Source organism: Anoplophora glabripennis, unplaced genomic scaffold (genome assembly GCF_000390285.2).
Source record: "Anoplophora glabripennis isolate ALB-LARVAE unplaced genomic scaffold, Agla_2.0 scaffold71, whole genome shotgun sequence".
In the NCBI taxonomy this organism is placed as follows: Eukaryota; Metazoa; Arthropoda; class Insecta; order Coleoptera; family Cerambycidae; genus Anoplophora; species Anoplophora glabripennis.
This window is the reverse complement of record NW_019416239.1, coordinates 89545-104724: the sequence shown is the minus strand read 5'-3', so window position 1 is coordinate 104724 and position 15180 is coordinate 89545. Positions and strand designations below refer to the sequence as shown.

At 30.5% G+C, this 15180-nt stretch overlaps 1 protein-coding gene across 1 annotated transcript in view; it reads left to right on the top strand.

The window, feature by feature from the left end:
- The window catches only part of LOC108917618 (neuroligin-1-like), a 289285-nt gene that overhangs the window by 237445 nt on the left and 36660 nt on the right, over positions 1-15180 (top strand). The window contains exon 7 of the mRNA XM_018724323.1: positions 11455-11582. Coding sequence (XP_018579839.1) covers positions 11455-11582 — 128 coding nt within the window. The remainder of the gene's footprint in view (positions 1-11454; positions 11583-15180) is intronic.

Here is a 15180-nt window from a genome sequence, read left to right as displayed (position 1 = left end):
GAAAATATAAAATCAACTCCAAATCCAATTATATTTAACCGCAAAACATTTGCATTTATATTATGCAATCCGATTATAGCGTCGCATAGATAAGGTACATAAAAGTGAGCCGACAATTTCGAAATATTAAACAATGGCCCTTCCAAACCGGCATGTATTCGCAAATGTGCAATTTTACTCATGTGTGAACATTCCCGAAACATGTTTGGTAATTTGTGGTTGATATGCGGTTAGATTTAATTCAATTATTTCGCTTTCCACTTAACAATTTGGCACATACTATTGTAGTAATAATATATTTGGGCGAATTGATGTACCACCTGTATTTATTTATATTTTCGGCTGGAATTAGTGCTGTTAAACCGAGTGCTGTTGATACTGATATCTCTGTGAAGTCAATATAAATCAAATAAATCTGTTTACTCTGGAATCAATTAGGGGGTTTGATTGAAATTTATTTAATTAATATTATTTTTTGTGTACATAAAAGCGTGATATGAACGAATTTCGATTAGTTATTTTATTCATTTACCCATCGGCGGGATTTAATTGTTTTTTTTAGAAAACTCTCTTTTCGCAAAATTATCCTACTACCTATTATATACTTAGATTATCTCTAGGTTTTTACAAATATGAAAAGAATCTTATATCAGTAAAGATAGAATAAATGTTTCCATCACGTAATAATCCGAGCGAATTAGACCAAACACATGCCTGTTTAAAAAATCGGTCCTGACTCGAATTTTATGGGCTTAAAATTAAGTACAAAATACACAAAATAAAAGCCTAAATTTGTGTATTTGTAGAGATCGAGCGTCATATTGTTTATAACAAAAGAAATAAATATTAATTGCTCTTTTTTCAGTTTTTCGCTTATATCTCCGAAAATAAGCATCTAATCGACATGAGGTATACTTATCGATTTTGTTCCTGAGGAAATTTGCTACAAGGACAGGCTTTCGCGAAAGCTCACAATTTCTTTTTACATTGCAAAATTAGCGGTGAAAAAAAAATGTGCAAAATTTTCAGCATTAAATAAAAAGAACGAATTTGACTGAAACTGGATGAAACTACAGGAAGAGGTAATTGTTGGGGTGCTCAACAAATATTCGTAATCCGGACCCCCAATTTCAAAATGGCGGCCTACTGCAAAATTATAAAAGCCGAAAATGGGAGCGCGTATATCTTCTGCCCAAGTCAAGATATCGAAATTCGGTAAAAAAAAAGGACATTATCACGCGTACGTATATATTTCAGATTTCTAAGTTGCAAAATAAGAAAGTTATTAACAAAAAAAACAAAAAAAACGGGAACTCGGCAGTTTTTTAATATATAGATTTCAAACCAATTACATCAAACAGTGCTTAAATAATATGAATTTAAAAAAAAGCGTCTCGATCCGACCAATAGGAGATTTTTTTTCTTGGGCTCGTTGTAAAATAGAAGACTTCCTTTATACGCTGAATTTTTTTAATGGATTCGGCCAAGAAATTACCAAGCAAATCGATAAGTATACCTCATGTCGATTAGAGGCTTATTTTCGTAAATATAAGCGAAAAACTGAAAAAAGAGCAGTTATTTTTTTTCTTTTGTTATAAACAATATGACGCTCGACCTCCACAAATACACAAATTTAGGCTTCTATTTTGTGTATTTTTTACTTAATTTGAAGTCCATAAAATTTGAGTTAGGCCCAATTTTTGAAAAAGAAACCTAAGTTGCCCGGGCTATAATTGAAGGTAACCAGGTAACATTCTAATATACTTAATTAGCTTTAGTAAAATTGAAAAATATATGAAACTTTTCGTGTTGGTATTCTTCGGATTGGTATTCTTCGGGTTGGTAACTAAGTTATCACTGAAGATGACAGCAGTGAAAAACTACTAAACGTTTGGAAGCATTTTATGTCCACAGTTACAGAGGTAACAGCGAAACGTTTGGTCGAAATGCTCCCTGAAAGAATAGATAAATAGAATATAGAATATTACTAAATAATTTTTCGAAAATGTACATTTATGTCAAATGTGGCAGTTTTTATTTTGTTCATTTATATGCAATTGCAGTTAAAGATGCTACGAATATTGATAACTAACAAGATAATTCAATACACATATTTCATTTTAATAATAATAAGGATATCTGTCTCTCATTCTAATTGCAAAAATTAGACCAGAAGTCGGAAAGTTATACGAGAGAGGCGGCGATATATTACTATTCAGTAGGTTGAAATTGCGTCAAGAAACGGCTCTGTTGGCAATCCCTCAGTGTGGAAATAAGGGATGCATGAGAAATGTCATTAATTAGAGGGTCAGATGTCGACCGGTATCTCTCACATTGTCCCAATCTAACATTCTTCCAACCACAGAGAGGGAGCCTAATTTTCCTCCACGAATATAGCTGAATTAAGGATTTCCTATCGCGAGGACGGAACCTGAGACAGTGCAACATCGTCTCAAATACTGACACTTTGAACTGCTCGGCCACCGACTGACCATGCTATCACTACTCCTTTTTCAGTACTATGCTAATATAGAGTAATTAAAATTAACTACAGGCACTGTATTGGAAAAAAAATCGTAAACATCTATCAACATAAACCTAAAACCTTTTAAACTTTTTTCATTATGTAACTTTGGCTGTAACAATTTGCTCACTATTTTGCAACGTGACCATTTTTATTGTGCTTGAAATTTGTATTTGTTGTATAAGACAACAAAACAAACGTGCAAAGGGTGACGGATATACTCTGTTAAACTTTAATGGTGCATTCTACGTCATAAATCAATAAGAAAAGTTGTGTCATGAAAATGCTTTGCTTTCGAGATACCGAGTGTTCAAATTAAAAAGTATAGACCACATTTATTTAAATATCACTTAATGCATTGCCTAATGTAGATTGATACAACTTGGGTCAATGGCTTAATTAATTATGGGTAAATATTTGCACGTACCAGTGACAGAGGTCCTACTGGAAATCACAGTTACTAATAACTCTAGATTTTTAACGCCACTGCTTATTTTGCAAACTGAATGAATATTTAAGGTAGTTTCCTCGAATAAAATCTAGGCTTAAGACACGAACGCAATTTGAATTTTTAGTTCAATAGTTAAAGCAGTTCTGCAGTTTCGTTTTTTTTAGAAATTATTTCAATGTTTAAAGAATTAACGGGAGATCGTTATGTTTCTCATAAACCACTTTTACCGTTTATGCATAAATTTTTGTTTTTATTTTTTCTGTACAAAAAAATATGATTGACCATATACTATGAGACTAATTAATTTTTTAAAACATCAATAATGAATAAGTTCGCTTGAATGGGAACTAAATTGGGAAAAATTAGCGCAAAAGTTGATTCTTGGAGGTTTGGTAATATTAATGATTTCTTATTTGACAGGAATTGTAGAATTACACTGGACTTTTCTAATCCATACACACACACACACACACACATGTTCAACGCTTTCGCTCTCTCTTTGTCGCGCAGCACTATCTGTCTCTATCTTACCGACTGAACTACCTTAACTCTAATTTCTATTTCTAAGAAAAAAAAATGTCCATGAAGCGTTTCCGAACACATGTTTACTTTTTGTTGATTTGTAACAGAATTCACTATTAAATTTTGGCAGAACCTTTAACGCCCTGTATATCACGTCTGTTTGAATAATATTATTAAACACCTCGCCAATAAGATTTCCAAAATATTGATTATTTGTTGTTTATAATTTAATTTCTTTAAGAAATCTCTATCAGTTAGAAGATTAGAAGTAAAAATTAAATTCGTAAAGCAATAACTAGTAATCACATCGTTCAATTTACCGTTCGAGGTCTGTAATCCGAGTTTGTTTTACAACACAGCACGAATTAACTTCTACGAAGCTAAAAAAATTGAGAAGTAACGAATCCCAGTGTGACTACCTTACAACCACTTCATATGAATCCGTCCAATTAATTTTTTATACTCGCAGGAGTTTCATAAGCTTGTATTAGTAACTGAAACATGATGCTGATTTGGTAACATCATTGATCGATCCTAATTGAAGCTCGGGAAATTACTGACTGGGAAATTCTAGTTTTGGTTTAATAGTTTGTTTGCGTAAGGATATCTAGTACTTAATGCGGTGGTAAATGATACTGCTCAACTAAGTTCTCTTTACTTACTCTGCGTTTCAGTCCTACATTCGTAAGGGTGAATAACTATGCCATTTAACTTATTTAAAACTTTATTACAAATTTTCTGTAAATATTTTACAAGATAATAATAATAATAATAATTTATTTTCCTAATATGTTATTTATGTTATTTTTCCATTAAAAACTGCTTTAAAGCTTTCCTAAACAAATATTCACTCTTCAGCAATTTGAATTGGTTAGGTAACTTATTAAATAGCCTAGGACCTAAACAGTCGGGAGAGTTGGAGGATGTTTTTATTCTAGCGAATGGAACATGTAAATTCAAATTTTGTCTTGTATTATACTTGAGGAGTACATCATTTAAAACAAATTTACTTTTATTTTTGAAAAGATATAAGCAGGTCTCAAATATGAACAAACATGGTAAAGGTAAAATTTTAAAATTTTTAAAAATATCCTTACACGAATAATGATTGGGAACTCCTACCACAGCTTATACAGCTCCCCAACTGTCTTGGCGGGAACGGTTAGCGTCGATTTCGTCGCGCAGCGTTTATGCCCCGCCTTTCAGCGGAAAAGACGGCTTTGGCGTTCGTTCAGGCCAGTAACAACAACGGGTAGAAAGAATTGCAAATGCCAAACAATAACTTTGTTGAGCTCATTTGTAACACTGAAAAGATATTTCAAGATAATTTTGAACAATTATCCACAAAAAATAACGTTTTTAGTCAACCCTGTCATTCTTTTCCGAAAGAATTTGTACTTAGGTTATATTTAAGGGTTAGAATTTATTATACGTTATAAACTATAAACCAAAATTTTAGGAATATTCAAATAATAAACTTATAATAATGGAGAAATTCGTAATGATTATATTTTTAATACTATATATTATGTTATTATATTTTTTTGTATATTATATTGTAGGTTTTATAATATTATGTATAATATAATATAATATAATAATATTATGTATGTTTTATAATATTTATAAGTATTAGTCCAGGCTGTATCGTTGCTCCCGCTAGGAACATGATTCTCATTCGATTTTTTTTCATAATCTCTGACTAAAAAAATGACCCTTGAAATATATCCGCATGTTGCCAGACATTACTAATGGTCAAAAAATGTTTAAACAAATTCGTAATTTTCGATTTTTTCGCTCGAAATACATTTTTGTACGCTTTTTGTGGTATCCCGAACAAAAAAGTTCATATGCAACTTTTCTCTAAAATCTACCGTTTTAGAGATATTAACGATATTTTGTTCGAAAAAAACGCAATTTTAACCATTTTCTTCTCTAAGGATTACGTCAGTAAACAGGAGCTTACAACAAGGAATTTTAATTACTCTTCAAGTTTTCTTTTAATAATCCGTATTAACTCCAAGTACAAAACCTATTACCTATCTAAAATATTTTCTACTTTTAATGTCATACCACGTAATATTCTAATTCAAATTTCATATTATTAAAATTACCTATTACGGTACTGTCAGGTAGAAACTAAATATTTTATTTCAATAATAAAAATTCTTTTAATCCAAGCCCGACTATTCCGCTTAATCTGAGAGAGTTAGCACTATTCCGTCTCGCTTAGTTGTCGACCGCCACATCAAAGGCGCCGACACGGACTCTTCTAGCTGTATACAGGGTGTTTCTAAAATAGGGTTCCTAACTTCTGCTGCGTTTATAACTCATTAAAATAAGCCAAAAAGTTCCTATTAACATGTGCCCTAAAACGCACCCTTAGGAAGTTATATGCCCTTAAAAGGGCTCAAACAAAACTGTTTTTTTTCTGTTATTGACAAAACGGTCGCAAATAAATAGAAAAAAATTTATGGGTCTTACATAACTTTTTACGTTAAATAACATGGGCTACTCCGTTTTTCGACATGCAAATCATATGCGTCCCATTTAGGTTGGTGAAGGGTGTTTTCGGTAATTTTTTTTATTTCAATTTTTTCTACAGATTTATAAAATCTTAACATTTTTACGTAAAAAATATTATTTTTGTCCAAATCGATATTTCCAATCGTTTTCGAGTAAATTGAGTTTGAAAATTACTCTGCTCTTTAAGTTATTAGGCCTAAAATTACAAAAATCTGTTTACCATGGCAAATAAAAGACTGACATCGCCACAACGCTTAATAAAGATAGTCTTAGTTTACGTCCTAAATTATTTATTAAATGATTGGATCCTTCATAACTGCAATTTATTTGAAAAAAAAACACTTTTGTTTGAGCCCTTTTAAGGGCATGTAACTTCCTAAGGATGCGTTTTAGGGCACATTTTAATAGGAACTTTTTGGCTTATTTTAATGAGTTATAAACGCAGCAGAAGTTTGGAACCCTATTTTAGAAACACCCTGTATTATTAAGCTGTGCTCCTACCATATATCTTAATAATCTCTTCTGTGCTATAAAAACTTGTGTAGAAAATGTAGAATTTCCCCAGAGACCATATCTGAGACGAGATGCAACTTGTGCATGATATAAACAAAGAAGTCGTTCAATATTTAATATCGGCCTTAAATTGCGAAATAAATAAGTAAGAGGGGATATCTTATTAGTTAATAACTTACAGTGCATTTTCCAATTCAGATTTTTGTCTATGTTCAGTCCTAAAAATTTTATTACCTCAACATCAGTAGTTAAGTCATCATTTCCTACAGTAAAACCCAACATATCACAATATTTCTGCGAGCTAAGGAGTCTTATAATAATTGTTTTATTAGTATTAAAGTACAAATTATTCTCAGAGAACCATATCTTTTAATAAAAGATATAGTTCTCAGAGAACCATATCTTTTAATAAGATGTAACAATTTGTCTCCAAATCCTTATCGTTTGTGTTCGATGTAATTAAAGATGAAAACTTTTGTAGGTACATAATATTAAGATATGCTACTTATTGACTGATATTGATTCAAATTATACAGGGTGACCCGTTCATGTTTCAAAAAAAACTTGTGTGCAAGTTCCTCAAGGGAAAATAATGGAGGTAGTTCATATAACGTTTTTTTCTTAGACGCCCTGTTATCGAGATACAGTGTGTTGAAGTTGTTACTTTCCAAATGGTTTTTCTTAATAATCTTTAATTCGGCTAGACAAAAATCCTAAAATTTGTACAAGAGTAAACATTAACTGGACGATAAGAATAATGTGCAAACAGTTTCTTCTTCCTGAAAAGCAGTGTCGCCGATACAGGTAATTGCAGGGATACAATCTAAGAAAAATATGTTAAAAATCAAAATTTGTTACATTTCTAGACGGTTTTGTATGCTCTAAAGCAAACTAAAAAAAAGGATACTTGTCGAAATTCTGTAGCATGTATCATTTTCGAGAAAAATTAAGTTGAATAGAAACAAATGGGGGACAATTTCAGCATCTGTATTTCGAGATTTGCTCATTTATTTAATTGTTCAGCTATTTTGTTCTGTCTGTCTCCGAGTTTGTTTCCTAATATTTTTCTGTTCTTATCACTTTTCAAGGTCAAATGGACCTTGGATTCGGACAGAGCGACCTAGAAAACATAGGGATATAGTGGTCTAGTCCGATGCACAGATTTTTTTTTTGTGAAGCTGTGTTATCTTCTTCGTGTATGGTTGAGAACACTCATTTTCTGAAAGTGCATTTACAATTTATCATGTAATACAAAAAATATTATGAGATATTACTGACGTGTTATCGAAGAGAAAATAATAATAAATATTAAAGTACATTCTGCAGATTACCTACAATAAAGTACGTAATACCCCTGTTGCCTAATACGTACATTTTGTTCAACATCTGTGTTTATTTTTATAGATCGTAAAAATAATATTTCAATAACGTCGATGCCCAAACCACCAATCTTTTAGATTGCATGATAGTACCGTTTCGCATTTTATTAGGCAATATTTTCTCCCAATATGTAATATAATGTATTTTTACTGCGATAAAGTCTTCTTGAAACAACTCTATGGAAATCATGTAATTTAAAAGTACCGCAGAATTCCATACTTTGACTCCCTATTGTCATGTTAATTAGCGACACTATACATAATACAGTGTGTAAGAAGTTTGACTGCGACTCAGAGTAATCACAAATGAACAAGAAAGTTGTATATTACTGGGGGGTAAGATTAACACTTTTCAAAATACAGCGAGTATTAATTTTGGGGAGTTTCATCACAACGTGACAACAGCGCTTAACTTAATGCTACACAGCTGATGCAGACCACGTGTGCACGCGGTAGCTTTGTCCTGGAATAACAAAAATGTAAACTATTATTGTGAAACATTTAGTAAATTTCAAGACAATCGTTTTCCAGTTTTTAAATGAATGAAATAAATTGTATCGACTTTGTAGTACAAAGATATTGTTGTGCTTAAATTTTAGCTCGAATTTTAATAATTATGAATCTCTTAGAACATGAACTTAACTTTTAATCAAGTTATGAATTTGAAAAATTTGTAGGTAATTAAAGTACCCAAAGATTCAGATCGTCCAAGTAATCATACGTATAAAAAATAATTTAGGTACTTACCAAAAAGCAAAATACAGTAATTTTTAAACGCACAAGTACAAAACAAACTACAACATATGTTCGAAATGTTCACCACCATTTTCGATGCACGCACACATTGCTCGACATGAATTTTATCGAATTTTAAATTTATTACGATGCTAATTATTTTTAAAAATTAAGCATAAAGAAGTTCAAAAAAGTGATAAACATTGTATTTTATGGTATTCTATGCACGCAATTATAGGCGAGCGATTCACCCCTAAAAAGATGCTTCTAAATGGAGGTAACCGACTAAATTTTTAAAACAAAAACCTACAGCATGAAACTTTTTTTATTTTACAGTGTATTTTTCTGATTATTTACATATATTTTTTATATTATTCGACGTGGTCAGTCAATTGCTATAAACAAAAATGTAGTAAAAAAAGATTACTCGCCGAAGGGCTTTGTAAAATGGGCCAAAATAAACACTTTTTGTTCTTTGCCGAAAATTCTAAAAATGCTTCGTTTTCGAGATATTTACCATTTAGTATGAAAAAAGTGACGAAATCGACAAACTTGCGGAATTTTTTTCTCAAAAACAGCTGAACAAAGTTTAATTCTAAAAAAAAACATAATAACCGGCAGATCTACTTTAAGATAATTTTTTTTAGTATAGGTCAATTACTTTATTGAAGGTCTAAAGCGAGTAAAAAAACAGTCTTATAAAGAAAATCATGATAAACATACGCATCAAAATGGCGGCGTCAATGGCGCTACGTCGCGCGCGAAACAGTTCAAATTAAAATTTTCTTTTTACAATATCTTGGACTAGATTATATATACAGTAAACATAATGTTATTAGGATATTTTTAATCGATATATAACAATAACATTTAATGATTCAATCGGCTAATGCGGAAATAACCATAATTTTTCCTATATTTATAATAATTATCAGTGGCTGTGATACGACATGTTCGATATCTAATATTGGAAAAAATACTGCTTTAAAGGCTTTAAATAAATTTACAAATGATGAATTAAAAATATTTGCTAATTTAGAAAGTTTAACTTTAGAAGATGCACTTGAAGTTTTGACGTTATATTTATCAAAAATGTATGATTCTCAAAATAAATGGAAAGATTGCTCGACATCTGTTAAATTAAGACATACAATTGCTTTAAAAAAAAATGCTGCAAGCGATAGATTGCCACTTTCGTACCCAGCATTATTGCAACATTATTTGAGGTCAAAGTGGCAAATAAGTGAATGGAAGCAGGCTACAAATAGTGAAATTGTAACTCTAGATCCATTGATTGACACATGGATTTTAATTATTTCGATGGAGAAACTGCGTTACATATGCTTCAAAAATATTTATGTGTGTAGTGGAAAATGTACGAAAAATTGTAACTGTTTGTCATCGAACCTGGAATGCCGTGCAGTCTATGCGTGCTCAGATGAATATCAGAATGTTCCATCCGAAATTGATGATGAAACGCTTATTTCAACTCAAGAACTTGTCGAAAATAACGAAAAACTTATTATTTAAAAAATAAAAAAGAAAATAATATACATTTATTGCTCCCAATATTTTTGTAAAATAAAAATAAAATAATTATCTTATACAATAAATTATCCAATAACTTTTTTATTTTTCGAGATTGCTAGGTCAATTATTATTATCAGATTAATTTTACGATTTAAAAAGCTTATTTAGTTTAGTTCTGGTATAACTTACAAGTCAATTTTAGCCATTTATAAAGCCAAAAATCGAATATTTAAATTTTACTAATTACTTGCAAAAACCTTACTCATCCGGCTACAAAACTGAACAAAATGATCTTTTGAACATTTGTACTGTTAATATATATCGATTAAAAAAAATCATAATAATGTTTATTGTAAATATAATCTTATCCAAGATATTGTAAAAAGAAAATTTAAATTTGAAGTGTTATTAATTTTCTTTAAAAGACTTTTTTTTTCTCGCTTTAGACCTTCAATAAACTGATTGATCCATACCAAAAAAATATATCTTAAAGTAGAAAAGCTGCCGATTATTATGCTTTTTTTAGAATTAATTCAGTACTAGTTTTTGAGAAAAAAATTCCGAAAGTTTGTCGATTTCGTCACTTTTCACATTAAATTGTAAATATCTCGGAAACAAAGCATTTTTCGAATTTTTGTCAAAGAATAAAAAATGTTTATTTCCACATTACAATTAAAAACTTTTTTGTTTATAACAATTGACTGACCACTCCAAAAAAATATTTAAAAAATATGTAAATTATCAGAAAAATACACTTTATAAAATAAAAAAAGTTTCATGCTGTGGTTTTTGTTTTAAAAATTTAGTCGGTTCATGCCTTTTCTTAGGGGTGAACCGCTCGCCTATTATGTCAATATTCCTTAATTAATCGAACTTTTGTTTATCAAATTAGAGATTTCGATAATTTTTTCTCGGCAATTCACTTGTTTTTGCTTTGTGTTGTTTTCAAATATTTAATTCTGTGTTACATACTTTATTTTGTTTATTAACGATGTTCAGTCGCTGACTGGAGCTCAAACTGTATAAATAATTCAGCTACCATATAATATGCCCCAGATCACATAAAAATTTCATAAATTAAAATTCACGGTTCTCCCTTCCCGTCTGTCGGAATCTCACCGAGTTACAGTATAAACTTTTTATCATTCATGAAACTTTGGCGTGTACCCTGCAAATGGATTAAAATTTATACCTACCGGAACGACAGTATGGAAAATATTATTTCGCGAATAGTAATTCGTCTGGTGGAAACTCATCCGAGGTTTTATTTTCAGGGACCCAAATGGCGCTGTTCCAAATGCATCGGCGTCCGAGGCCAAAAATTCACAAAAAGACCACGAGGAGACCAGCACGCCTTACTGGGACACGTACGACACTATCAACCAGTTTTATCTGGAATTAGGTGAGCCCTCTAAACATAAATTCGATAACTTTTCTTGTTAGTTTTATTAAAGCTCCCCTATTTATAGATATGTAGTAAAAGGATACATTCGCGTCACGGGGCATTTGTCTGTTGGAAGAATAAGAGGTTTCACGGAATATAAAGCAAATCTAGGGGGAGGAGAGGAGATTGTAACAAAGTAGTAATGCCTGAACATAAAATATTTACATATATTTTTATGAAGCATGGGTATGTGCTTAGCAAATCCAGATTCCTTGAATTAGCTAACCGGAAAAATACTTTTACAAAAAATAAATTTAACTGGTTACTTCATTTGTTACAAATGACATCTAGCTAGCTTTTAAAACAAGGTGCAGTTGTAACAGGCTTTAAAAAGTGACAAAAAAGTATTTAATAATGTCATATCTTAAAATAATAAGAATTTTAAAAATTCATAATTTAATATTACTACCCTATTTATTAAATGTAAAACATAAAAAATCTTATTTCAAAGGACGTCTAAACCTTTTTAGGCAACATAGAAAATAGCAATTATGTTTCCCACATCGGTATTGGAAATATCCAACTAGTTTTTCCTTTGTAAATACTTTATTCTGAAATTATAATAATTTTGGGAGTTTAATAAAAATTTATTTGTAACTGAACATGAACATTTTATAACTTTAGTAATACGTATACAGGGTGTTTCAGAAAGACCTCCCGTAAATTCTAGATACAGAGCTACAAAATAAAATTTTTTAAATAGAATACGAAAATTTTCAAACGGTGCGAAATATTTTTATGAAATTTGGTATTCTGGGGTTTTTAAGGACGCCAAATAAGTTGGTCTAATTATTTTTTGGATATTTCATACAGCGCGCTAGTTAACCTACATTCCTATTACATTTTAAGTTTTTTTAAGGTCAGGTTTTTTACTATTCGGGCTCCAATTTTTAATGTTCAAAAAATAATGTACTCTTGTTAGAACTTCCTAATGTGGACGGTTTTCGAGAAAAAAGGCTTTTAATTCAACTGTTACAATATTACGGTGAAGAAAATAAGTGACTTTTCTCAAAGTAAGCTTATGCAAAAACTTAATTATGGATGTCTCATAAACAACGCATACATTCTCAGTAATACTTAAACTCTAATTAACTTCAAAATTTTAGTGATTGTTAGTGACTATAGTTAGTAATGAGTAATTACAGTCACTAAAATTTTGATATAAAGTTAATTAAGAGTTTAAAATATTACTGAGAATGTATGCGTTGTTTATGAGACATCCATCAATAAGGTTTAACATAAGCCTACTTTGAGCAAATTCACTTATTTTCTACACGGTAATATTGTAACAGTTCAATTAAAAGCCTTTTTTCTCGAAAACCGTCCACATTAGGAAGTGCTAACAAGAGTACATTATTTTTAGATAAAATTGTACATTAAAAATTGAAGCTCGAATGCTAAAAAACGTAACCTCAAAAATATTAGAACTTAAAATGTAATAGGAATGTAGTATAAGTAGCGCCCTGTATAAAATATACAAAAAATAATTAGACCAGCGTATTTGGAGTCCTTAAAAACTCCGTAATACCAAATTTCATAAAAATATTTCGCACCGTTTGGAAATTTTCGTAAAAATTCTATTTAAAAAATTTTATGTTATATATACTTCAAAAGACAAAAAATTCTTTTTTTTTGCAGTACTATCATTCCTTGGGAGGTCTTTCTGAAATACCCTATAATTTTTTTAAATTTTATTCATCCAACGGGCAGGAAACGCAAGTATAAGACGAATAAATTTCTAAGATAGGAAAGAACAAAAATACAAACAAAACATAAATTTATGTTTAAAAAATTAGAGCTGTCAGTGCATAAAAAATAGAGCTAAATAACAATATGTCTATACATAAATAATGAAACAGTATTAATAATTATAAAAAATAAAACACAAAATGTTGGTAATATTAAAAAAATACATACAATTAGGTATCAGTAAATACACAACAGCACATGAATATATATTTTGACAAACAAAAAAAGGGGATAAAAAGCAAACAGAAGAACTCAACTATGAGCAAAAGTATTTCAATGTTTTCAAAAGAAAACTGTTCTCAAAGTTAACATAATTGATAAGCATTTGGTGTAATACTGCAAAATATTGGTGGAAGAAGGGGAAATAACAAACACATTACTAGACGTAGATATAAGACAATAAAATCAATATTGTTAAGACTTTATATAAGAACAATACAGAATACATAGTTCTTCCCCTAATAAGGCTGTCAATCTCAATATAAGTATGTAGTATGTATATAGGGTGATTTCACTTAAATTACAGAAACTGCAGAACTAGATTCATTACCAAAAAATAATTAGAGTTTGCTCTATAAACTTTTTTCCTGCGATACTCGGTATTCGAGATACAGGGGGTTAAAGTTTACAAAAAAATGTATATTTTCTGCTATATTTTCATAATGCACCGACAGAATTGAATTGAATGAAATTTACCACAGCGTATTCACTTAATTAGACCTTTTATTAACCTTGTGGCTTTAGTCAGTGGCGTGCTACGGGAAGTGCCCCCCCCCCCATTCTCCTAAGAAAAAGTACGCTACTAACGGTTTTTTTGCAGAAATAATGTTACATTACGTTAAATGAATGAAGTTTCTCGGTGTTTCTTAATAGAAGTAGCCGTTTAGGAGACATTTGGGCTTGCTTTTATGTTTTATTGATTTTTTCTTATAAATGAATCGGTTTATTTGACGAAAACCTTCAGTTTTTAACCAGTGACGTGCTACTAAAGCGCCCACCAACTTTTCCCAAGAAAAGAACACGCCATTGGCGTTTTTTTGTAGAAATAATTTTATTTTTGGAAAAAATATCAAAACTAAATAATAAAGCTCGTAATAAAGTAACTTTACGGAATTTAACATTATTTCGACAAAAAACGGCCAGTGGCGTAAATTTTTCTTAAGAAAACGGAGCGGCACCTTCAGTTGTACGGCATTGGTTAATGCCACGAGGTTAATATTACATTCAGTAAAAGGTCTAATTACGTGATACGATGTAATAAATTTCGTTCAAATTGTTCAGCGCATTATGAAGATATGATCGAAAATATATATATTTTTGGAAACGAACATCCTATATCTCGAATACCACGTCCCCCAGAAAAAAGGCATATAGAGCAAACTCTTCTTATTTTTGGCAACTAATCTATTTCTGCAATTTCTGTATTTCAAGTGAAATCACCCTGTATCTAAATATGTATTCCCTTTATAAAGCTGTCAATCTCAAATCTATAAGTAGGTAGTGCGAAAAACTTTCAGCTAAAAATCTATTTCTTCTATGAATATTATATAACAATCATATTAAGGCATATGGACTTACTTTAGTTTACTCGTAGTTCTATCAAAACTTACATACAAGGTACCTAGAGTGGAAATATTTTTGAAATCTCTGGTATTGCACAAAATAAAACATAAATTTTTGTAACCGACGCAAATATAACATCTAGACCCTTGACACAACTAGATATATCGAACACATGTTGGTCATCTAATATGTAGTAGGTAAGTGAAATTTTAGGAGATTATGGTTTAACAAATAAAATAGCACA